Source organism: Harpegnathos saltator, unplaced genomic scaffold (genome assembly GCF_003227715.2).
Source record: "Harpegnathos saltator strain DR-91 unplaced genomic scaffold, Hsal_v8.6 scaffold135, whole genome shotgun sequence".
In the NCBI taxonomy this organism is placed as follows: Eukaryota; Metazoa; Arthropoda; class Insecta; order Hymenoptera; family Formicidae; genus Harpegnathos; species Harpegnathos saltator.
The window spans coordinates 251,013-276,858 of record NW_020229912.1 but is presented as its reverse complement, the minus strand read 5'-3'; the positions used below and the strand labels follow the sequence as shown (position 1 = coordinate 276,858).

General features: G+C 42.5%; 2 protein-coding genes across 6 annotated transcripts in view; one reads left to right on the top strand and one right to left on the bottom strand.

Annotated features, from left to right (window-relative positions):
• Mef2 (myocyte enhancer factor 2) overlaps positions 1 to 14,874 on the top strand; it is an 88,845-nt gene extending 73,971 nt beyond the window's left edge. For 3 of the 5 annotated variants that reach the window (XM_025308037.1, XM_011156802.3, XM_011156804.3), the window contains 7 exons: positions 8,506 to 8,622; positions 9,266 to 9,469; positions 10,731 to 10,889; positions 12,188 to 12,323; positions 12,435 to 12,691; positions 13,030 to 13,214; positions 14,152 to 14,874. In XM_025308037.1, coding sequence (XP_025163822.1) covers positions 8,569 to 8,622; positions 9,266 to 9,469; positions 10,731 to 10,889; positions 12,188 to 12,323; positions 12,435 to 12,691; positions 13,030 to 13,214; positions 14,152 to 14,602 — 1,446 coding nt within the window. In that variant the 5' untranslated portion in view covers positions 8,506 to 8,568 and the 3' untranslated portion in view covers positions 14,603 to 14,874. The remainder of the gene's footprint in view (positions 1 to 8,505; positions 8,623 to 9,265; positions 9,470 to 10,730; positions 10,890 to 12,187; positions 12,324 to 12,434; positions 12,692 to 13,029; positions 13,215 to 14,151) is intronic. The other 2 variants (XM_019840128.2, XM_025308038.1) reach the window with 2 other exon arrangements.
• A 9,622-nt stretch (positions 14,875 to 24,496) lies between these two features.
• spt4 (Transcription elongation factor subunit spt4) lies at positions 24,497 to 25,680 on the bottom strand. Its single transcript, XM_011156792.3, has 4 exons — positions 25,388 to 25,680; positions 25,173 to 25,279; positions 24,946 to 25,001; positions 24,497 to 24,688 (listed from the first exon to the last, which is right to left on the bottom strand). The coding sequence occupies exons 1-4, from the start codon at positions 25,454 to 25,456 to the stop codon at positions 24,570 to 24,572; spliced, it is 351 nt and encodes a 116-aa protein (XP_011155094.1). The 5' UTR covers positions 25,457 to 25,680; the 3' UTR covers positions 24,497 to 24,569.
• Positions 25,681 to 25,846: the final 166 nt, after the last annotated feature.

Genomic DNA, 25,846 nt, shown 5'->3' with positions numbered 1-25,846 from the left:
CAAATCCGCTATTGTAGCCAGGAGGCTCGCACGGAGGCCGGTAAATCGATCGTCTGACGCAGATCGCTCACGAACGAGAATGACGCTGGTGACGGCGGAGGGTGGTGGTTCTTTAACTGTGCTAGTGGTACACCCCGTATAATCGGATCCCTTCTCGCCGACTTTTCCCTTCGTCAGCGCTCGTATCGCTCCGACCGTCCGCGCGCCGTCGTCGCTGCATTGCGTGCCGCGCGAACACGTGCGATGAATAACAGCCGCGAATGAATAAGAGAGCCCGGCTTATTCGGAGCTTTCGCCGACGCGATGGATTAGTCGCCATTCCCGCGCGACGGTCTCGTATCACTTCCCGACGCGGGGCGATCGCCGTCAAGGAGGAGCGGCAGAGATCGAGCCCTCTCCGCGGAATAACTCGAATCGAACCAACTCGATTTCAGAGTGTCGTGTGCGGCTCTGAATTGACCCGACTAAGCACAGCGAAACTTTCGTTCGGAAACTTCTTTCTCGCTCGGCTGAAATAAACTCGAAATTCAGCCCGAACGGGACTCTCTCCGCCTCGTGAGAAAAGCGTGAGAACTCAAAAGCGAGAAAGCAAAAACGCGCGGGCGTGGCAGAGCAAATTCGGAGGAAAGAAAAAAAAACGGGCCGAGGCGAGGACGAAAAAAGCGCGGCTTTCCCGGCTTATATCGCGCGGGTATCACCGCGCGTTCTTATCGCGGCGTACGTTCCTCATCGATTTTGTTCGCTTTTCTTGTCGCTTTTCAGCCGCGCCGACTCGGCTGAATTGCGATATTACTCAGGCAAATTGTGAACACGTGCTGTATTTTAGAGCGCGCGTTCATTCCTCCTCCGTTCTCTTCTTCCTATTATTTCTCTTTTTTCCTCGTGTTTTCCTTTCCAACTTGCGCAACTCGAGGAGCTTTTCGTCGCGCGCGCGTGGCCTCTATCGCGCGTCCCTATCGATAACGATAACATTCTCGAATCGGTAATTACCAACCGGCCGCTTTATCGGACAGCGCGTTGCGTAATGAAATACTAATTCGTATTGCTACTTTGCGTCGCGCGATCATTCCTCTTTGCCCGCGCTGGCCCGATTATTTATTAACGCACCGTCGTCATGCGGCGTCTTGCGCTCCGGTTTCATCTCGTCATCGAGAACGAACGGAACGCGAGCCGATGTTGAATACATTCGGACGTCACGATAATTCAGAAGATACACGCGTACGAATTTTGTCAACGTCTTCTCTCGCCCAAGAGTGCGGTATGCGCGAGGTGACGCGACGGACATGTCGCCGCGGACACATTGCGATGACAGAGAAATCAGAGTAAGGTAAATGTCCCAGTAACCGGACGTTTAAACGTAGGTCGTCACAAACAATACAATATATAATATTAAGAAATTTTTGATATAAATATTTGCATTTGTACGAAAACTTAAGTAGAGGAAAATGATTTAAACCAATGTATATATCTATTATTAATGAGATATTTATACAAGTAATGAAGCGCATTAATGTACCAGTGACCAGACAGTTTGAAATAGGTTATGGTCCAATATTCGAATATAATTTAGGTCCCTGTGTCTGACCGCGAGAAAATTAGAAAATGAGTATGTGCTAACGGGAAATAAAATAAACTATAGATGCTATCTCTTAATGAATTTATTAACGATTGACCGTTGTTCTGCCAAACCATAGGCGCACCACTTATTTAATTAATTTTTATTTTAATACAAAAGTATCAAATTGGTATATTTTTTTTCAACTAATTATCAAATATTGGAGTTCTTTTTTTACAATAATTATTACTTTCATTCATTATTGTTAAAACAAATGATAAATATTTTTCTTTCAAAGTGGTCGAATATTGGGACGTTTACTTCAACGCGAATATGTCCGAGAGTCGAGATGAACGTCAGTCTTTGCGATCGTTCTAATCTGATCGGTAGCGAGAGCACGCTCGTTAAGTGTGATGAATTTGCGTTTAAACGTCTCACTCTTGTCTCACTCGATCAAGTTTTCAAGATTTTACTCCCTCTCTCCCTTCTCTCTCTCTCTCTCTCTCTCTCTCTCTCTCTCTCTCTCTCTCTCTCTCTCTCTCTCTCTCTCTCGTCGTCCGTATTTCGTCGTCATTCACTTCGACACAGCGAATGATGGGTCGCATGTTTTCAAGTTGAATATGAGAGAGAGAGAGAGAGAGAGAGAGAGAGAGAGAGAGAGAGAGAGAGGATTTCGGTGGAAGGTCTTCAACTGTGAGAGGAAGGAGAAGGGAGTTTCGGCCGGCCGGAGAACGTCACACATGCCGCATCGATCGTGTATTACGCATTTAGGCCACGGTATCGTGTATTACATATTTAGGGCACCGTAATGGCAGTGAAGTAATCTCGTCTCTCCCTCATCAACCTCGTGGGACACGCGTAGCTCGCGCGCCGAATTTTTCCCACGAGTCTTCATAAGTCGTGATAATGCCGAGATAATAATAATGTACACACATACGTGAAAAGACGTATCTTCTTATCTGGCGCGGCGTACTCGCGAAATTAGCGTTGTCCTTTCGCGGATACTGCGTCTGGGACGGCGGATTACGGGGAAACTCGATCAACGCGCTGAGTAAGTTTCCGAGTGGATTTCTTTTTGCAGAAGTTGTCGCTCGACCGTTGTTCGTGGCGCAGCTTTTCCTATCGAACGCGCGCGCGCGCGCACACACTACGGTGTAACAAAGTTGCGCCGCACTCTCACAATGTGTGCGTCGCCACCGAATTAACTTCTTTCCCTTTTCTCTCATCGGAACCGAGAAGCAGCTCGGGCCGTCGCTTGTGAATCGACCGGGTACAGCGGCGGCCCGCGAGCGAACTTTTCTCGCGGCTCGGACTCGTATTTCAGCGCGTTACATTTTCATCGTATTAGCGGGATCGAAGCAATTAACGCTATCTGCCTCAATACGGCATATGGTTGCGAGAGATAAAGGAATCGCTTTCTATTTCCCAGCTGACGTCACTGCCGATCGCATGCCGCGCCATGTATACGAATACAAAGGCTCCTTTAATTGCGCTTCAATTATACCTAGACACACCGACGCTTCTGAATATCCACACTGCGCACAGGATGGAGAGCTACTTTTGTTTGTTGCAACGCGCTATTTGCAATGACTCTCTTCCCACCGGCGTGATCGCGATATACAGGGTGTGCTGCTTTGCAATCGGCTTGCTCGCGCGCGCGCGCGCGCTCTCGCGATTGCACTGGATAAAGTAAGCGCTTCAGATTTTTTCCCCGACGCCGATGATGATCCTTTTCCCTCCCCCTGCTTCTCGCGTGAGTATGACATATTCCCCTACGATTTGGAAAAGTGTCGCTAGCTAAAGATCCTTACGCGTGTGTACTCCTTAATCCGAACAATTTACGGAGAGACAAACAGATTCTGCGGAGAACAGATTTAGCTGAGAAATCGGTGTCTCGTTTTCTCGCGATATTTCCTTCGCGCGAGGATGCGCGACTGAATTCTGTCGCCCGCGCGAGTCTCCGTCTGACCTATTTTCATTTTTAAGACGCGATTATTGATCCCGACATTTTCGAACCGCGCGCGCTCGATCGAAATTGTATTAAACGGTGTTTTGACCGATCTCTCTCTCTCTCTCTCTCTCTCTCTCTCTCTCTCTCTCTCTTTGAGCGCCTCTCCCTCTCCTTCTCGAAAAATGCAAGAGAATACCGTGCGTGCATGCATGCGTGCGTGCGTGCGTGCGTGGCTCCTCGCCACGTGACAGCTGTGCGCGAAAGCGACAAAGGTCAGTGAACGACGATTATCGTCGTTTGTCGCGTCAATCATCGATAATCAAATTGCAGACGCGACGTTGTTACATTTCGCGCTACGCTCATCCTCGCGCACTTGCCGCGATTTGAATCGTACGGGATGAATCATCGTGCGCGATTAGCGTAAGGAGTTTTCGCGTCACCGCTGCCTCGCGAGTTACACCAAACATCTCCTCTCCTCTCCTCTCTTCCTCCTCGTTAGATCATTTCTCACGCGTCGCTATCGCTTGCGCAGCAGCGGAGATAAGGCCTTTTGAATTCGACATCGCCGCCGCGCGAGACACACGCTCCAGTCTCCAGTGTCGATTAAGGAAGCACGATACCGGTGTGTGTGTTTGAGATATTGCCCGTATTTTCCAAATTTCAGTTGGGGTGAGAGGAATTGCCGCGGCGTGAGAACGGAGGGTGAATATTACTCGACGCGTTTAGGGAAAGGAGACGATGTTGCGGGTGAAAGGAAAGCGCGAAGAGGGTGTGACAGCGTTACGTTCCGCGATTTTCGTTGTCGCTTAGCAACTGAGCGCAATTAGCGGAAATGCCGGGATTATATATAGATTTCTGAAATGAAGTCGAATGAAAAGAGGCGATCAAGCTTCGCAGGCGTGGGCGAATAACAAAGCGTTTGCGCGGCTGTTTGCTCGCGATTCGAGGAAAATGTCACTGCATTCGGATCTCCATTTGATCCTTCATTTTCAAGCTATCTGATATTGCGAAATTGGCAAAGTCGTCATCAGAGCGCTCGACGTTCTCGTTAATGAAAATTCAGTAGCAAGCTTCACCGGAAGAGCAACGCGTTCTCGTCCCGCGTCTTTTTTTCCTTTCTTCCCGAGAGGACACTCTACATTCTTCTCCTCGTGTCACATTCCCGGTTTCATTGAAAAAATCGCGGTAACCCCCTCGTCGCTTCGGAATATTTTTACGGCGGGTTAGTAAGGCAAGCGCGACTAACGGAACCGTTAAGTTTTACAAGCTACTCACCGAAATCGCGCGAGCGATTTATTTCTCTCGACGCGCAGCCTTCCTGCCTTCCTGCGATTTATATTCCTCCGTTCGTTCGCGGCTGTCGGATATATTATCGTCCTTCCGCGATACCACGAGCAGCTAATAAAAGCGCTGCTCGCGCCTGATGAAAAATCGGAGCGCTCCCGGCGAATCGCGCTCTCGCGCGAGCGAAAGAGCGGAAGAGCAGCGAAGCGCGCTTTCAACGCGAAGCTCATACTCGCGCGCGCGCGCGCGCGAGAGATGCTAATTCGTTGACCCAGAGCTTATTTCTCGCCCGTAAAAACACCCACCGGCTTAAATTAGTTCCCCTACCTCTTCACGCCGACACGATTTATTTGCGGGCCCGAAACGTTTAATTCGGTCTCTCGCGGTGCACTCGCGGCTAATTCTACGCCGTACCGTAATAGTCTCGTATTTATAGTGTATTACGGTAATATCACGTCCCCCCCCCCGTCCCACACGGCCGCCCGTCGATTATTGTTCGCGTACACGTTGCAGCCGCGATTTTAGAAATGCTTTGCGATGCTGATAACGGCGGGCGTTTCGGATGAAAATTCATCGCTCGACGAGTTTGCAGTCTATTTCACGGGCCCGTGCAGGATTCGGGAGTGGATAAATGTGTATGTTTGCGCGGTTAACGTCGTTATTAAAAATCTCCCCCGTTAGATCGACGATAATGCACCTCGTTCCGACGAAGATGGCAAATAGGGCGACCGATCGGACGCCGGTCGGACGCGAATCATTATTATTTACCTCTCGCGCATTTAAGTGCGTATATAAAAGTACTACGAGCATCGATAAATCGTGTGGATGTTTTCGCAACTATCAAGCATCAACAGAACCCAACACCTAAAACTCTTGTTTTTCGACTCACCGACTACCGAGATGTCAGGATCGGCCGCGTTCTGCTACAGTTCTGGAACAAAAAAGAAACATCATCGATTAGGGGTCATCAGATGTAACGAAGAGACAAGTAAATTCTCGATAAGGGAAATAGAAACGCGTCAGTCCTCCGCGATCGTTGGGAACTCGATAATTTTCGCTTGGACAACCACACCCAAGCTTCCGATCGCAAATAAGCAACAGAAATGGGGTAAAAGTCATTGGATGCGATTAAATTTGATGCGAGAGAGAAGTTCTTTCTTGAGACTCACCTTCGAGCCGATCCCGCTCGGCCTGAACCGGATCCTCCGGGTACGGCGCACCCGCATCCACCGAAACTGCGTCTTCCGGGAGTCGCGTGCTCTGGCCACAAAGCCCGTCAGATCTGGAACAAAAGGCGGCTAATTGTATTTCAAACGTCACGGGGCATCGGGCGATACAAACGCTCTCTCGCGACTCTATTTTTCTCACATTAGAAAAGACGAAAAGTGCTGCTGCTCACCTTCTCGAGAGAGTCCACGCGGAGTCGTCGTTGTTGGTCGATAAATCACTACACTCACTACACTCGCGAAGCAACGCGTTTCGCAAGTCGTCGTCCGCCGATCGAGCCGGAAAAGCCGAAAATTACGATCACGCGCGATCGCGTCCGCCGATCCGCCTACCGTCGCGTCCACGAGTGTTTTGATCGGCTCGACAGTTTCTCGCACGCACGTGTGTGTTGTGTTGTTGGTTGTCCTCTCGGGGTCACGCGACCTTCAGCCGGCGAGAGCGCTCGAGGAGTGTCGCGATGTTATTTACCCATCAATGTATTCGCGCTGATATCGCGATACGTTAACGTTATATATTATTTTATGATACTCAACCACCCGCCACCTCTTGACATTCATCCGGTGTCGAAACGCACAATTCCCCGCGCGATGACGGATGACGCGCGCGCGTGGCAGTCAGGGTAAACAATGTTCCCGTATCGATACCCCGAGATACCGTGGCGACGGACAACAATGAGATAACACGCGCCTTTTTCTCAAAAGCGAGCGACAGACTGAACGCCGCGCGCCACGTTGAGGCGAATTTCGGAGAGCCTTCTGCGAGAGATCTTTCTGCGGCGTGTAACTCTAATCATACATCGCTCCTGATCACGCCGCGAATTGACCCGTGTTGAAATTATTGCTGTCACTGCGTCAATATATATATATATATATATAAAAATACATATAAATAAAATTCGTAAGAGAAACCCCGGTCTTCCGCAAGAATAATGGCAATATTTTCCTATTGCGATTTCTACGAGACTCTTCATGAGAATCTTCTCGCGATGCGCGTGTGACGTCAGTTGCACGTTGCTTTCGGCCGCATCGAATTTATTTATTTCACTATTTATTCATCGTTGTTGCGTGCAGGAATTATCGGCGATACCGCCAGCGATACTCGCGATATTCTCCAAAGAGAAAATCACCCTGCATCGAGAGAATTGCGGTACGCTCCCTTCGAAGAGAGAACACACGCGCGTGCATGCGCGCCAGCGGTGCAGATACGTTTATCAGAACTCGGCGAAAAATTCAATTACATTAGCTCTCGTGCCTCCCCGAGGTGCTCAATTATCAATTCAATTGAAAAACACGCTCCGCCGTAACAACGTCGGCGCGCGCGCACGTCGTCGTTCCCTTTTATTATTCCGCTTGAAAGCCGCAATCTCGCAGTGGTAAACGATTCGACACTTTGTTCCCCGGCCTGTGAACGGACGATTCTCTCCTCTCTCTCTCTCTCTCTCTCTCTCTCTCTCTCTCTCTCTCTCTCTCTCTCTCTCATATGCTCTCTCCGCAGCACATGCCAACGGTGCTTTGCGAAACTTGCTCGTACGCACACACGTCGACGGATCGATACGCGAAAGTGACACGCGCACGAGAGTTTCCATTGAATATTAGGTTTTAAAGCGCGGTCCAGTTCTGTCGTTCTCCGCGCCAACTGTCGTCGTCGTGTTTATTATCGCGCGCGTGTTTCCCATAGCAGCGAGAGGGGAGCGCTTTTCCGTGCGTAACGCCCGTTAAATTCAGAACAGTAGGAATCCGCTCGAAAATCCGAGGCGACGGCACCGCGCGGCGGCTCTCTGTCGCCCCGGCGGTATTCCGTGTCTCTCGTCGTAAAATGAAGAAAAGGCTGCTCTCGCGCGCAGAAGAGCAGCTCCGATCCGGAGATGGATTTCTGAAATGGGTCTCTGAAAATTCGGAGCGGCTTTCGAACTGGGCGATTGCGTTTTTTTTTTTTTTTTGTTATTTATACTGGAACACTACAGGCGCGCGCTAAGCGCGCGCTCTATCTAGCTTTTATACTATATTAAAATGAACACAGCATTTGCATGATAAAAAATAACTGCGGTTCGAATAAATGAATTTTGAAGTCAAGCAGTTCAGAACTGAAAAAGCTGCAAAATCTCGCGAAGCTCAACCACGAATAACCACGAACTGTCAAAATGCACGACAGTGCATGTGTAGTGAAGGCGCGACGCGACAACCAATCAGCATCGCAGAAAAGAGGCTTCAACATTTCGATACAAATTCAATACATTTGATCACATGCCTTTTTTAGAAAGGGGTTTTTTTTTTTTTTTTTTTTTTTTAATTTTAATGAAGCACGTGTGGGCAAATCCTGTTCGCTTACCGCTTTCGATCAAATATTCCGATTTTTTTTTATTTCACAGCTGGCGACAACGGGAAAGGGAATATCTCTTTTTTACAATAAACTGCGATTAATAATGCTGCGATATGATTTTAACGATTCAGCGAATAATCATTGCGCGTGTCTCGTTTCTCTGTTGCAGTGTTCTTAATATTCCATCCAGTGATTTTGAAGACTTGTCTCTTATCCAAAACGTGGTGCAACAATGGGTCGGAAGAAGATACAGATTTCACGTATCACGGACGAACGGAACCGTCAGGTAAAATTAGGAGCGATAATTCCGACATCGGCGACAATCATCACCGATGTCGCTCGCTTACATAATTTCTTACTGCCAATTGCAATTAATACATGACTCATATTCAACAACGTGGAAGGCCACAATGTCATAAAATCTTAAGCGTTTCCTGGCTTTTTTCTTTTCCATAAGAAAGGTCAAGAGTCCAAGGATTATGTCAGATAAAAATTTAAATATTCCGGATGTTTTAATAAATATTCAAGATTGGAAGAATACATGCACATACGCTCGAGCTCGCGTTTCGGCCACATGCATACTTCGTCATTCAAACTTTTTCGTGGCTTCAAATTAGAATAATAAAACAACGCGTTCGCGTCTTCGAAAAAGGAAAAGGGACAGAATGTACACGCACGGAGGCAGCAGCCGCATTGAGAAGGGCAGCTCCGTTAATTAATTATTGATATCATCTTATGGTACACATAATCGATTATCAATTAATTAAATCGGCGAGAGCGATCAGTTGTCGCGAATGACGTATTCGCAAACAATAACCGCTTCGCCGTTAATGTTTCCTTGCCGATCTGCGTGTGCACACCTTGAAATCTCGCTCTCCGAGGCTCACCTTCGATATATCACCCTCTCTTTCTCTCTCTCTCTGACACAGGTGACCTTTAACAAGAGGAAATTCGGCGTGATGAAGAAGGCTTACGAATTGTCGGTGCTGTGCGACTGCGAGATTGCGCTGATTATCTTTAGTTCGAGCAACAAGCTGTACCAGTATGCGAGCACCGACATGGACAAGGTTCTCCTCAAGTACACCGAGTACAACGAACCCCACGAGTCCCTCACCAACAAGAATATCATCGAGGTGAGTCCATTTATCCGCCGCGGATTCTCAGGACGGGACGAGGATGCGATATGCGCCACCAACACCAACACGATCACCACCGGTCCTCCTCGTCTCTCTTATTTCTCTCTTTTCCTCCTCTCTCTCTCTCTCTTTCTCTCTCTCTCTCTCTCTCTCTCTCTCTCTCTCTCTCTCTCTCTCTCTCTCTCTCTCTTCCCCTCTTTCTCTCTCTCTCTCTCTCTCTCTCTCTCTCTCTCTCTCTCTCTCTCTCTCTCTCTCTCTCTCTCTCTCTCTCTCTCGACGAGGATCTTGTCGTCGCGTTCAATTCGTGACAATCGGCTGCTGGTATTGATCTCTTCGCGAACGTTCTCTTTCTCTGGAAAATATCAATGAAAAAAACACACATATCGCACACTTGTGATCACTGATGCTCCAAGGTCGAGCATACGGCGCTGTCGAATATACATATACAGGGTGTACTGAAAGAGAGCGTGCAGCGAGTCGCGACACAAGCCGCACTCGGAGCGATTATTATGAGATCGCTGCTCATTCAACATCGCGCGAATGATTCAGTGGGTCTTATTGCTTAGTTATACGCTGTTGCGAATTAAAGGCATCTGGCGAATTAAGTGTCGCGCATAGACGACAAGGTCCTCATTTAGACGCAAGCGGTTTCTACCTGAACGGACTTTGAATTTGTTGAGCCTCGTAATGAAGCGACGAACCGCTTCTCAAGTTGTCGGTGGAGGAGAGACCTTTCCGGAAGAGAATCGCCCACGTTAAAAATTACGTGTAGCTCGAGGAACGTTTACTTCACGCGCGCGCGCGAATTACGTCAGCTCCGCGCGCCTCACCTGAGAGCGATCACGAGCGATCGAAGCGCTTTCTTCTTACTCGACGCTTGTCCTCTGCTCGCTGATGACTCTCTTCGGCCGTTGAGATTTCGCTTTTTCGTAGATTCCTCCAGCGATTGCCGACGCGTCTTCAAGTTACGTCTTTCGCATCGCATTTGCAGTCGGATATACAGTCTCATTCTGATGGTGATCTCCCCGTTCTCTCTCTCTCTCTCTCTCTCTCTCTCTCTCTCTCTTTCTCTCTCTCTCTCTCTCTTTCTCTCTCTCTCTCTCTCTCTCTCTGTCGCCGCGGAGACGTAATTGCGCGAGTAAACCGAGTAGAATAAGCGAGCGAGCGCGCGTCTTGGTGTGGTTAAATTAATGTGCATGTGAAGGTTGAGTGCCCTCGGGCGGTGTGGTCACGTGAACCTGTCTGCTGACACTTGCAGGCGCTTAACAAGAAGGAACATAAGGGTGCCATGTCTCCGGAGAGTCCGGAACCCGATGCGATCGAATACAATCTTACCCCGCGCACCGAAGCCAAATACACGAAGATCGACGAAGAGTTTCAGATGATGATGCAGAGGCACCAGCACAACGGCAGCAGGGTAAATATATTTAGTTAAATGTCATTCGCACGCGGCAGCGTGCGTCACGCAGGCCAATCGAGCCTCGATATTTGCGTAAAAGTTACGATATTTGCAATTTTTACCAAATACAACCTTAAATATGATCAAACGTCGTTTCATAACAATTACCTTGAGAGTCGGGCGATCTTCGGTCTCGGGTCTTTCCTTTTCTTTTTAGATCGTTGAGGAAGATGAAAAGTACTTAATTCCATTTGCGTAACAATATCGCCGAGGCATGAGGATCCTCGAAACGTCCGTCACTAAAATATCCCGATACTAAAATATATAAGGTACTAAAATATACAGGCATCTCTCGGGACTTTTTTCAGTTCCTCCTATAAAAGATCGCCCCGAGCGGGTTAACATCTTGGATTTAATTGTGCGCAAATATGACTGACACGCGGACATATTTTATGCGCTATTTAAAGTATCGCTGTACGATCTGCCATATTTAAAGCGCAGATCAATTTCTCCGAGGACGGACCGTGATTATTTCTGTGTCTTACTTTTTCTGCGGAGCAGGAGAAAAAAAAGATTATGCAAGGTTTTCTTTTCCATCGTGGAAAGTGTTCTCGCGGCAGGTGTTCCACTTGAGATTGTCAAATACTTCATTACCTTCGGATATTACATTATACGCGCACAATGCGCGCACTAAAGAGCGCACGGGAATATTGTACTAATAATACCAACAATGAAAGAAACCAAGAAAAATCCGAATCCGATCGCACGAAAAAATCGCGCTTGCGTTCCGATGTTTTATTCAACAGCTGGCGATACAAACGTGTATACGTTAGCCGGCGGAATTACACACACGTAAACACGCTGCGTAATTGGGTTATTAGGATAGAACCACAGGTACACGATGTATTATTGATTTATTATTTATTGATTACTTAAAGAATCGCGAAGGCGTCAAATCCACCAGTCTGTCACTGTGGACAGCTGTTTTATATCAATGTTCAGAAACCAACATGTATGTTGGTGTATGTGTATGTTTGTGTAAAATATAAGTAACCTAATTACACCGCGTGTTAAAGACTACTCTTGCCGCGGTTAGTTAGCCTACAACTGTTCTCACACAAGTGTTCCGCTTGTTTCTCTCTCTCTCTCTCTCTCTGTATAAACAAAATTAAATAAAGAACGTTTGCATTCCGTTTGCTATATCGGCAAATTCGAGATTTGCCATGGATCGCTCGCCGCGCGGTTGCATGTTCTACCATCATCGGCTCACCATGCCTATTACTAATCAGCATCGTGTCGGTTCTGTGTGATTGCAGACAATGGGACAATCGAATTACACGCTACCAGTATCCGTACCAGTCAACAGTTATGGCGAATCTCTTCTTGGATCTAGTCCGCAGATGGCACATACCAGCATTTCTCCGCGTCCATCATCGTCTGAAACGGATTCAGGTGAGCTTCGAGTAAAAGTCACGGAGAATCCGAGCGACAGATCATCGGATTGTGGATTCTCAAGAGGAAGGAAGGATAAGACATGTTCAACACTACGATCTCTCATTGCAGTGTATCCTCCGGGAGGAATGCTGGAGATGAGCAACGGTTATCCTCAGTCAGCGTCACCGTTGGGTGGATCGCCTAGTCCCGGACCGTCGCCCGCTCTCGGAGTCGGCGGGGGTAGTGCGAACAAGGGCAGCAATCCATCTAGGCATTCGCCGCAACCTCCACCGCCACCACCGCCGCCTCATCCTCACAGGGCTAATCTTCGAGTGGTCATACCGACGCCGCTCGCCCAACCTCTCTCCGAAGACACTAATTATGATGTAATTATCGTAGCCGTCTCGATTGAGCTCTGTCGAATTGAACGAAGGATTCTCGCGTGTCGTGGTATCTCCTCTTTCACATCGCGACCGGTGCCACATTTTTTGTATCTGCTATATGTTTTGGAATATCACATCAATTGTGAATTCTAAAGTGTATGATGTGAAGTGAGATTGGTACAGAGAGTTCCGTGAAACACACGGTCTATTAGCGATGTGTTTCACTCCTCTCCGTCTAAAAGTTAGTTGTAAACAAAATGATGAAACACGCAGTACTGTGCGTCTCAACGCAGAGATATACGTGTGAAATTTATGCGGAATCGTGTTTTATCTACTTGCAGAATGCCCATACACAGTCCGCGTTGAACACACCGGTAGTTGCGTTACAAACACCAACAGTACCAGCTGGATACTCTAGTTTCGGACCAACAGATTACTCCTCGGATCTCGGGAACCTTGCATGGTCTCATCAGAGGTACGTTGATGACTTATCAATGTATTCGGCAGCCACCATGTCCAGCATCAGGTAAATCATATTTCATAATTATTGTTGTGAAAGAAAGCTATATGTCCAGTTGGTATGACATACTTTCAATTACTTTACTCGTGCTTACCCACGATGTCTCTTTCTCTCTCTTTCCCTCTCGTTCTCTTTCTATCTCTCTCATCATTGCGCGAATCGATTCCGAACGTCGGCTACGCATACGCGATAAAATTCCACATGGTCTTTACAGAATTGTCCGTCAGTTCCATTCGTGTATCGTGACAGATGTGAAGTCCCTTAATCTCCAATTGATCTCTAATCTCATGCGGAGAATCGATGTTGCTCTTGTACTTGTACATCGCAACATCGTTTCACTTTGCTTCGTTTCCCTCCGGTCTGCCTCGAGATCGTCTCTTTTTCTTTCTCTTTCTCGAAATTCTCTACATGCGTCATGTACTTTGACGGGGACGCTATCACGTCTTTGAATACAACAATGATACTATCGACCACTGGAGTTCTATAGTTTTTTTTCGGTTACAATAGTGTTTGGCATGTTCATTACATTGTTTACAGTGTTTGATACGTTTCGCGTTCATCTGCGGATGCGTTATACACGTGTGGCTCAAGCCGCATTGTCGTGCTGCTGCGACGAGACATTATTCTCGAAAGAGTACATTCTCTCACGAGTCACTTCATAAGTTGATTAACTTTCATTTAGGCTCTGATGCACGATCGCACGCCTGTTATCATCTCGGTAGACACCGCACTGGGGACGCGCAAAATTGGGAAAAGATTAACGACACTCTGCTTGCTCTCTAGACTACTATAGATCATTACACTAAAAAAACAAAAAAGAAACAACAATCATACATGTCTTCGTTTTCTTTTTTCTTTCTCCTGTCTCTTTTTCTAAAGATCTTGAATTGATCATAACGAATCTCTCCTGCTTAACGTGATGAAACTTTTTCCGATATTACAGCGGTCTTCCTCATCTAGCTGTATCAAGCAGTACACCACCACCGTCTACGTCGCCTTTACCTGTAAAAATAAAGAGTGAACCGATAAGTCCACCCAGGGATCCACACGGCGGTAACAGTGGGTCCAACGGGGGACCCAGCAATGCTAGCAATTTACACCACACGAACCTGAACGTTGGTCCTTCATCCAGCACCGGTGCTCCGCCGCCGCATCACGTATCCCATCCGGGTCCTCAGACACTGAACTTAGTATCAAGCAGACCGAGCAGCAATCCACCTCCGTCCCACTCGGGAAGCATAACGCCGACAAATCTACCGTCGCCGGGAAGTGGTGCGGTCGGTGATATTAGAACGAACCATTCTAGCGGTGGCGGTAACGGAGGGAACAGTTCAGACTATGAGAACGGGCCGCTCATGAAGCGCTCGAGGATCACGGAGGGTTGGGCGACTTAATGTCGATTGAATTGTTGCACTCAGTTGTTTCATACCTCGACGTACAACGGCGCATAGTGCTTGTGTGAGTTCCAGTATGTTAAAACAAACTCATTTTAACGTCTTTGAGACACACGTATCTCGTACTTCGTACCACGATGGAAAACGTTCAGCTGTGCGGCGGCCCCATGTCTGTTCTTCGCCGCCGTGGCTAGCGGAGTAGGAGAAAATCTGTTTATATTTTGAAGCTGACACAGAATATACATTTATTTGAAGAAAAAAAAAAATACGGTGCCATAATGTTGAAACTTTATATATATATATATTATATATATATGATATAGATACATATATATATATATATTTTCATGTATATAAAATATGAAGTGTTGTTTGTATATATGTCATAAATTCGTAATAACTTTCGCGATATGGCATTGTGTCCTTGATGCTTGGAAAAAATTCATGCGAAAGAAAATAGTATGTTAGAGAATAACGCAGTACCCAATTGTGAAATTTCTGAAAGTGTACTAATACCAAGTCTAAAGAGCTTGTGAAGAAATCAGCACACACACACACACACACACACACACACACGTACGCACACACACGCGCACACACACACACACACACACACACACGGTATAACGCCCACTTCTTAGACGATCCGCAATTCACGACAGAAGCCGGGACACAATCCTGTCTGTGATTTTATGCGTTGTACGATACAGAAGGAAACATTGAATGTTTTTTCCACGAATGACGGAATTCTGTTTTGGATTATGTCGCGAATTGTACGTCAGCTGTAGGCTTCAGACTCATAAAGACCAGAACTTACCACCGCAATTCGTTGTTGTTTTGTATGGTATAGTAGTCAGGTATGCCATAATCCGTTAATATGACCTCACGCTAAAAGTATATACTTTACCCGAAAACATTGCCATCACGCTATGCGAGAACATATTTTGTTGGAAAACAATAGTGTTTTGTCTTTAGATGACCAATCCGATTGATAAAAATGCTAACTAACTTTTTCTTTTCTTTTGTTAATTGCATCCTTCCTCTCGCTCCATTCTGTCTCCCTCCTGTTCTCTGTACTGTATATTCGAACGCAAAATTTCTATTGATAAAATTTCACATTTTAGTATTTTTATATTGTCAGACTAACCAATCAACTTTACAACTATAGTGAGTCTATTAACGGTCTATATCCAACAGACACGCGGAAATCGGCTGCTGTACTCAAAATAATCATGATATTCTATAGAACAAGATTCGAAATTAATATATTGAGTTATAAAGGTAATATGAGATAGATAGACATATTATATAGTGTTGATTAATAAAAAAAAAAAGATATACACACGGACGCGCATATAGATATATATACATATATATATATACACGTTATATACATTTTCCACAAGTATTTTGCACATTTGATAATGAGAAAAATTGCGGAGGAAGAAAGCTCGAAAACTTTGCAACCCTTGAAGCCTAAAACAAGAAACATGTAACGAGAGTTTATATGACCACCGGTCGTATACCGATGCCGTATACTAAAGAAAAATTGTGATTAAACGAAATTTTTATCATAAGTGGAGGGTCGAGAGTGATATTAATATTAATAACTTTTAATCGTAAACTTTCGATGAAACCAAAATTACATTTAAACGTACTTCTTCACGCCTTGCGATCTGCCAATCACAAACAGTTTTGCACAACTAGTAGCCTTTTTTAACGCAACAATAAGAAAACTTTCAGAAATTGTGGCTACGTATAGAAAGCAAAAAAGAAATTTAAGAAAATCCTTCGTCGCAGAGGTTCGTTCTGTGATATATAAGAGATTATTGTAAAAGAGAGAGGAAGAATATACATATATCTTTCCGATAGATCAGAGACGCGAAGATTGTTTCCGGGCAACAGTTTGTGTAAATTGTATAAATTAAAAAGAAAACAAAGATACTTGGCAAAACAGGGTTGCAATTGTACGATGTAGAATAACCTTCTTCCTGAAATCAGCGAGGTGAAAATGTGTCAAGATGGTTTCAATGTATGTTTTACAATCTCAGGATATGTCCTGGTGAAAATCGCTCTCAAGCGTTGTATTTGATAAATTATTGTAATTAACGTACTAATGGAGAATACGCAGGTATATGATTGAATAGTGCCTGGCACCATTTGTGGCCCTCCTGTTAGGATGCTTTCCCAAATCGTATATGCAGTACAATTTGTTAATAAAGTCTTGGAAATAATAATTTGATTAAGCGATACATATATATATATATATATATATATGTATATATATTATATATATATTATATATATATATAAATATATATATATTATATATATACAAGAAACGATATATGATGTTGTAAGCTTTATAATGTGACTTTTTGATAAGTAGCATGGGAAGGCAACCTCTATTATAAATGTAACCGAAGATTGTACGGTGAGGTGAAACCCTCGACATTCAGTTTCTTTATTGACGCATAGTAGAGACGTTTCATATGACTGTACGAGAACAATCGGTATGCGAGATACGAAAGGGGTAATGCGTATAGTCACTAATTTTAATCATGAATTTTTAAGATGATCACGAAGTGCAATCTCTTAGCCAACACACTTTTTTATCAAAGAAAAACATATAAAGAAATTGTTATTTTTCATAATGAAGTAAAATTTAATGTATTAAAGATATATATGTCTCCACTAGTTATTAAACTTTTCCTATTGACGCAAAATTTATTATATTTAATTGATATTTTATTAATATATCACGAGAAAAAAAAAGAAGAAAATGAGAAATCATTATATATACCCGGCTCGCGATGAATGCTTGCAAACGGTTTATATTGTGAGGTCTTGTATTATTACGTTTTAAACGCATTCGATTGCTGTGTTGAAGAATGAACGCGAGTGAAATACAAAGCGATTTCACATTGTTTCGAGGGGAGAGTATTATATATTTTTCTTTGCGACGTTTACATAAACTTCGGACATGAAGTAGAAGGCAGTGTAATATCTCTCTCTCTCTATCTCTCTCTCACTCTCTTTCTATCTTTCTCTCTCTCTCTCTCTCTCATCGGCATATATTATATTTATAATATTTAAATTTCCTTGGTGCTTATCTCACAGGATATATAATTTAAATTTAATCATATATTACATGTTACAAGCCCTGTGAACACTTGTTGATTCTTTTTTTGAAAATGCCCTGTTGTGATACCGAAACTAAACATGCTCTTTCTGCATAATAGTCCATCTAAGGTCATTCTAAGTGTTCCGACATCTCAAACACACTTCTACAGCAGTCACGCAAATGTGATGTGATGAAAAAGCATGAGCAGTGCTTTATATGCAAAGTTTATATGTGCTCTATCCGATCTATTTTACCGTAACATACAGTATAATAATGCATAGCGGAAACCCATAAGAATAGGCAATTTGTTAAATGTACGTTAAGTACATGTACATGTACGTACACTTCAATGTATATTTTTAATATGAAGTACGTGTAAGTTATATCTGTGAGAGAAATAAGTTGATGTAATAAAAAAAAAAAAGATGTATTCGTCTTGATTGGCACAACTAATGATAAAGATGAAGATACATTGTTATATCGATGTCGCAGAATATAATGAAGTTTATATCCTGCGATCTGCACTGCTTGACCTGAAACGGATTTGTCGTCGCTGTCTCATGGTCATTTGAACGGTGATAGAGAGATGCGTCGTCGATTTCGTAGGAATTTCTCAAGTACCAGTGAGACCGAGACTACGTTCTGTCGCGTGAGATCTTTTATGTTCTCTTTTTCTTCTTATTCGAATAGCTCGAAACGTTTGTTGTTCGTTTGTATGAAATCGCGCCGATTAGTGCGACACGTTACCTCAGGCGACTAAACACGGATGTTCGCTTACGTTTTACGTTTTTAATACTCTCTTCAGTTGCGCGCCGCGCGTGTGTCACATGATCATGTAGTTGTGCCTCAAGATTTCGACAGATATTCAATATGTAAAAGTAATGATAATTATTGTAGTTAAAAACTCAGAGACTATTGAAATTGTTGGAACGCTGTGAACGAAATGGACCACCGTTAGAAGAGCCATACACATAAGATAAATGAGGTCTACGGATGGTTAGACGTTTTATATTGCAAATATAAGTAAGATTGTTTGGAAAAGGGCCATCATAAGGCTTTAGGCAATGTTCGCAAATAATCGAATTGCAATTGCACGGCACAAGTACCAGGTCACTGTAACAATGTAGTAAAATAAAATACAATGTATATGTACTAGCCACAACTGTTGTCACCACAAATAAATATATATATATATATATATATATATATATATGTACACATATATAAATATATATATAAATATATATATATATATATATATACAATTAAGTTTAAATACAGATTTAAGTACTGGACATATCTGTAAAGCCAAGTAGCATCACATTTTTAAACATCGTAACAATATCGCAATTTTACTGTTAGTAACTGTATCTGTGCATTTTGAAACTACGAAAAATGGTATAACCTGTTTGATACGTACACAGTCACACCAAAAGTTATAGAAACCTTCATATATATTTTTTAACATATAGTTAATCGTATTAATTTTCTCGCTTAGTTTTGAAATGCACTTTGTAAACAGAAGTATGACCAGGGGAACATACTTTAAACATTATTATATAGTTATATACGTATATTTGTATAATACAGTTTAACGGAGGTTGTTTAACAATTCCTCTCGAATTGCGTATCGTACTGTTATAATTAATTTTGTCGCGGTATCGTTACATTGTACAATATATAAATTTTAAATAGAACTGTACGTAACACATATATATTTACATGTATACACACACACACACACACACACACACACACACACACACACACACACACACAAAACGCGCACACATGCACGCAGACTCACACATGCATATATACGAGGAAGGGAAGGAAAACGGGAGATTGCATCGTGCATACACGACTGGACGTATGCATATATGTGGATATATATGTATAAAAATTAATAATTATATAGTATATATATATATATATATACATATATATATATAAATAACAATACAATATTATAGTCGTGCGTTACGTTTAGCTGATAATCGCGAGAATAAAGGAAAGTAATTCATATAGTGCCATCATAACTGACTAATTAAGGGTATACCGATTTTACGTTTTAAGTATAATAGAGAATATTTGAGAAAGAAATACTTACAATGTTGAAGACAAAGACTCGGTTTATGTTTGTAATAATAATTATAATGTTTGCCAAGTTTGTTACATAAGATTACGAAGCCATTGAGAAATTTTATGCGCTGGAAATCTTTAAAGACATATTTTATCCTCTCTTTTATGCACATTCAACGCCCACACGAGTACACCACTTGAGTACACGAACACTTGGTTCTTCTTCGCGTCCCGCGAGAAAAGAGCGCGCGGAATGATACCCGGAATTAAGGAAAAGAAAAACGAAAAATAAAAAAAAGAGGGAGAAGAAGAAGACGTAAGAAAAAAAAGCTCCTCCTCTACGTTTGTACGTATATGCCTTTTTGGTGCTCGACATACCCGATTATTGTTATACGTTATTATTACCGATCTGTATGACCATTACTACCATATTGCCTATTATCGGTCAGTATAATCATCTCGTCGGAGTTAGCGATAAATAATGATTATTTGATAACGCTCTATGTACATCACACATACATACATACATACATACGACATTGTAAGACACACGTACACATTGTGGTTATATTTCAGTGTATCAGCATAATGATATATGATTATTACGATGTTGCCCATAGAATACATTTTACTTGGTTTTTACATTTTGGCAGTATTTTATTTGAGTATTATTCCATCCACCTGTGTAGCTTCGCGCTCGCGCTCGACTTTTGTGGACTTTTTGTGTACACGTGTTCAAACGCGTTTAATTCCCCCCTCCCCCATTGTCCCCCTTTTGTTTTTCTACACTTCTCGCGGAGATCCGCGAGATCGTTTTGCAAGATCATCGTCATGTCGCTCGCATGCCTCCGCTGTGTTGCTCGCGTTGTGATACTCAGCGCGTCTCCCGACGTGATCTTCGATGTGATCCTTCCGATTTCGTACGTCGCGATCGTCGCCCGTCATTGTGAATTTGTTGCGTTGTAAAGGTGTCATTGTACTTGTTGCTTCTTTCACATCACGCTAACATCGCCCGAAATATGTTCTCTCTTCTGTCTAGATAATCAATTGTACAACGCCGTTGACGTTCAGATCGCTGCGTTGCGCCGATTTCTGTTGTTGCGTTTCCTCAGGTCTTTCAGTGATACACACACATATACATACGACGATAGCCCGCTCATCGAAGCGACTTCATTACACACTCGGAACATTGTAGCGAGATATCGTTTCTACATAAGTAATAGCCGAAAAAAAAAAAAAAAAATGAAATATTTAACACGAGAGGTAATAATTGTAAAATCAATAGTCAATATTACGTGTGATGATGACTAGTACTATACGCCATGTCCCGATAGCGCTAATTTAATTTATCGACGAACAAGAAAAAACAAAGAAACATGTAAGGTAACGACACGTTTCTCTCGAGAACTCTCGAGAATCTCCCGACGTTACGTTTCTCCCGTGTTTGGTGTTTGCAATCGTGTTGTTCGATCGGAACAATTGTGTGTATCATCGAGAAGAGAAGAAAGAAAGATGACAAAACACATGTGTGTGTCTTGAGAATGTGTTTGTTCGTTCGTGTTTGTCCGTTCGTATATGTTGCGCAATCTCCGAAGACGCGATATTTTCTTAACGTATACCATTTTCTCTTGTAAGTTTCTGTAAACTGCGATATTTTTGTAACGCCGGCGTGCACGGCGCCTCGTTTCTCGAGTGAGTCGATCGGAACGGCACATGAGATGTGTGACTTCGAGTCGCTCGAGTGAGAACGAACGTGACATGACAATTGTACTTCGTCAGGGAAATATCACCTGCGCTCACGATCGCGAGAGACCAAAATTCGTTGCGAGCGACTTTGCAAATGTTAGTTACACCTACGGTCCAGAATTTCCATTATCGCGTTGCTCCGCGATAATGGAAATAATTGTGCCGATTAACAGTCGCTGATCGATAATCGCTGAGTCGCATGTCGGGGGTGCTTCTTCGAGTTCGGTAGCTGCGAGCAGCTTTCGTTCAAGTCGAATTTCTTTCTCTTGCTTCTTCCGTTTTTTACCGCGAGTTTTCCACGCTGCCGCGTTTCCCGATGATTGCGATTCGGTGATAATTTTTTAATCGTAAAAAATTCGACGTGGAAAAAAATCGTGTCTTTGCTGTGTACTTAAATTCGCGCCGCAATGTGACGAATGTCTTTCACTCGCGTGAAAGAAGATGTCACGGAGGAGGTCGCGCTTTGCATTGTCACGTCGTCGCCGCGACGAGAAGACGCGCGGATCGTCTGCGCGAAGGATTGTCTCTTCTGTTGTGCCTCTCCACGACGGAGTTAATCTTGATTATCGATCTATGTTAATGACTTCCGCATTGTACATACTGTGTGTGTCCTTCGTTCTTTGATTCATCTTCTCTTCGGTCAGATTGGACATTTTTAGCTACGTGTTCTAAACTTTAGGGATCTCGACCACGTCTGTGCACGCATACACACACACACACACACACATACACACACACACATATACATTTACCTAACAAACATACACACACTCTAAGATAAAAAAAGTCGGTATGTTATTCAGTGTAGCACAACTGGTTCCGCACTGAATACCAATCTTCATTGTGACGTCCACTAATGTAATTTTTGCAACGATTGTAAACACGTAAGATAGACTATTGCCAAGGGTGTTAATCACGAGTCCTGTAGAAAAGGAGAGGGGATCCGGAACCAACAAATGCGACTATTCGTCGTAAACATATCTCGTCGATATCTTAGTATTGCGGGTATTTAGATACGCGATTTTTCCCGAGAATGTGTTCGAAGGTGAGAGCGAGAGAAAGAGGGAGGGAGAGGGAGGGAGAGAGAAAGAGAGAGAGAGAGAGGGGGGCGGGGGAGAGCGAAAAAGAGGGGCGTCCGTTTGCGAAAGCGCGTTTCGTCTTCGTGCTGATGAGAAACCAAGAAAAACGTTCGACGCTCGGTTACTCGTGTCGGTATATTTTGCATACTGTTGCGAATAATGTTCCATTTAGCCTTCCGAGTAACGCGAGAGTACAAAAAGCGTTCTCAAGATTCAACGCGCGATTTTCCGCGAACTTCTTTTAGACAAAACGGGACGTTCGCGCGAATGTCTCTCCTTTTTCGTCGCGTTGTGCCTCGTCTGGATCCCTTCCTCGTTTGATATCGTAGCTAGCGCGACAATTCGCAGAAAGAGAAAAAGGACAAGGATTCAGGATTAACGTTCGATGTGCTCGACGATGCACATCTGTCTCTCGATTTACGCAATAGCACTTTGCGCGACGCGCGACAAGAGTCTCTTCAGCAATACACGTTAGATTAAGTTGGGCATTTTGGAGGTGAACGTCTTTGGGGTAGAAGGTGAAAGTAACGTTTGTCACTCGACATCCCTTATTTTACGCTGGATTAGTTTGTCGCAAATTTTTTGCCGCGAATTGCGAAGATGGTGTATTCGCGAGGGGAAAGCGATGGCTATATCGCTCGAGAGCGCGTCGCTAATCACGGAACATCACTGGAATGTCCTTTTTCCTTTCTGTTTTCTCTTGAAATCTTCGGAGCGCTCTATCTTACGTGCGTACGATCGTGTGTTTATCCTCTGTAGAAATGCCTTATTATCTCGTGCCTCAATTAATATTTAAACTGTTCACCTGCTTATACCTATTACTCGTTAGTCTATGTAACGAATATATATGTGTAATATCGAGTTACTCTTTGTACTGCTCTTGTAAATATATTCTGAAGAATTAATGTCACCCTGTCGTGTCTATATACTGTATACTATACTATACACACTATACATCTCTACGAGTACTCTGTGCTTCCCAAATTACACGAACGTCCCTCCTACAATCTCTATCACACTTTCTCTTTAACGAGCGGCCCTATAAAACACAGCTGAATTGAAAGAAATTTTTCGTCGTTAATTAATACGTCTTTCGACTTCTTGCGAATTATTTAATACAATTTATTTGTATTGTTTGTAAAATTGAGAGATGAAAGTTTTCTTCTATTTTTCCCTGTTTTTATCTATTAATTTTGACTACGAAATTTGGAATACAAAACATTGATTACGATTGATGAAAAAACATAAAGTTAAAAAATATCTTAGTCGGGGTTTAAGCGCGTCAAATTAATCCATTAATTCATATCGACTTTCTGCACCATCTGATCTCAAAAGCTACAAGTTTTATATTTCCACTCGACTTTCTAGCAAGTTTATTTAATCCACTTCTTTTTACAGGGCTATATAGTCTTTGTTTCTTTGCAAACTGTCTTCACATCGCATGTCTGTATGTAATTTTCTTGAAACATCGCTTCTTCCTGTAACGATCGTTTTCCGCATAGTTGTATTCATTTTGCATATTCATTTTAGACTGTGAAAACATAAAAATCTATGACTTTATCGTGCAAAAAATTAATCGCAAGTAATCTGATATTCTTTACTTTACCTCTAATTAAATGTACACACACATCTAGAAAGTTATATTTAATGTTATCTGTAATATCTATGTACAATGCAATTTTTTTTTTAATTTAAACACAATAATACATGACAAATGATCTATAAAAATATTTTGAGACTAAGTTTAAATCTAATTTTAAATTAATCTATCAAAGTCATACAGATATATACCAGAAAGATAATATGCAGACTAAAGTTTCATAATAATATATAAAAGACTTATTTTATTATTCATCTATATAAACATCTTTATTATTATAATCAGCGATTAAATTAGTATTAATTATTATTTATCTTATATAAGTTTGTAAAACACTCATCGTTGACTTGTGTCACGTGGCCTGTATGCTATTCCTCTGCTCTTCAATTCTCTGATGACACCAGCTGGTAATCGTCCTGACACGGATATGGCATAAACACCTTTGCAAAAGCGATCTGAGAAAAACAGGATATTAATATCAATTAATTAAATCAATAAGGTACAGTTGTTAGAAAATAAATTATGCAAGTATATTATAAGAGTGATTATCAAATACTATACAACAGTAACATAATAATATCAAATCATGAAACAAGAGAAGGAAATGATAGTATTTTATATTTTTTCTCAGCAACATAAAGAAGTATGATTATGTTCTTAATATTTATATGGTAAAATGTAATATTATCGTACATATACATATAATACTTACTTATTCTTTGCCACTTGCAAACCCAACTGTCTTCCGGACTCATTACAGCAATCATTCTGAGAAATAAAAGAGAATAACTAACTAAGAGAATAAATAAACTGAACAGAATAAATAAATCAATCAGAGATAAAAGCTGTATAAATTTTTCATTACTGCTGATGTTATTACCTCTGTATATATTTTAAAACTAACTTTTGAGGATTTGTATACTTCTTATTATATCTTACCCATCAAAATTAGAGCTTGTACAGTCGAAAACATTATCTTTGTTGTTCTTCATCCGTAGAAATTCATCACAGTTATCACAACCATCAAATTCAAACTGGTCAAAGGTCTGTGGAATAAAATTATAAACACAATTATTTTATAAGTCTAAATCTTATATACCGCAATTAATTAAAATTTGATTGCTATGCAGAATGTACATTTATGAGATACAAACCTTAATTAAAGAACACACTAAACACGCTCTTAGTCCACGCAGATCTTTCGGCACAATTTCTATAGACATTGTCACTCACAGGATAAAATATTATTAAAAGTTATAAATAATTTCACACCGTAATATAGTTACAAATAAAATTATCAACTGAAGCTTCTCCAACCTCCAAAAGTTCAAACCATACAGTTTTCTCCACAGCTGTCGTTTACGCACATTTACGGCTGCATTCCGATATTCACTGCTAGTACTGAAAATACATGGTTTGTGTCACTTATACTACAGATTTTCAGTGCTGGCAGTGAATACCGGAACGCAGCCATGATAGCGTTTAATAGAAATTCACCTTCAATCCTTACTCCTCACTTGATTGGTTCATTCCTCTCGACATGTCAAGAACTAAAAGTGTAGTCCAATCACAAGCATCAGTTACTAAGCGCTCGCTTCTGCTCAACGCCCGCC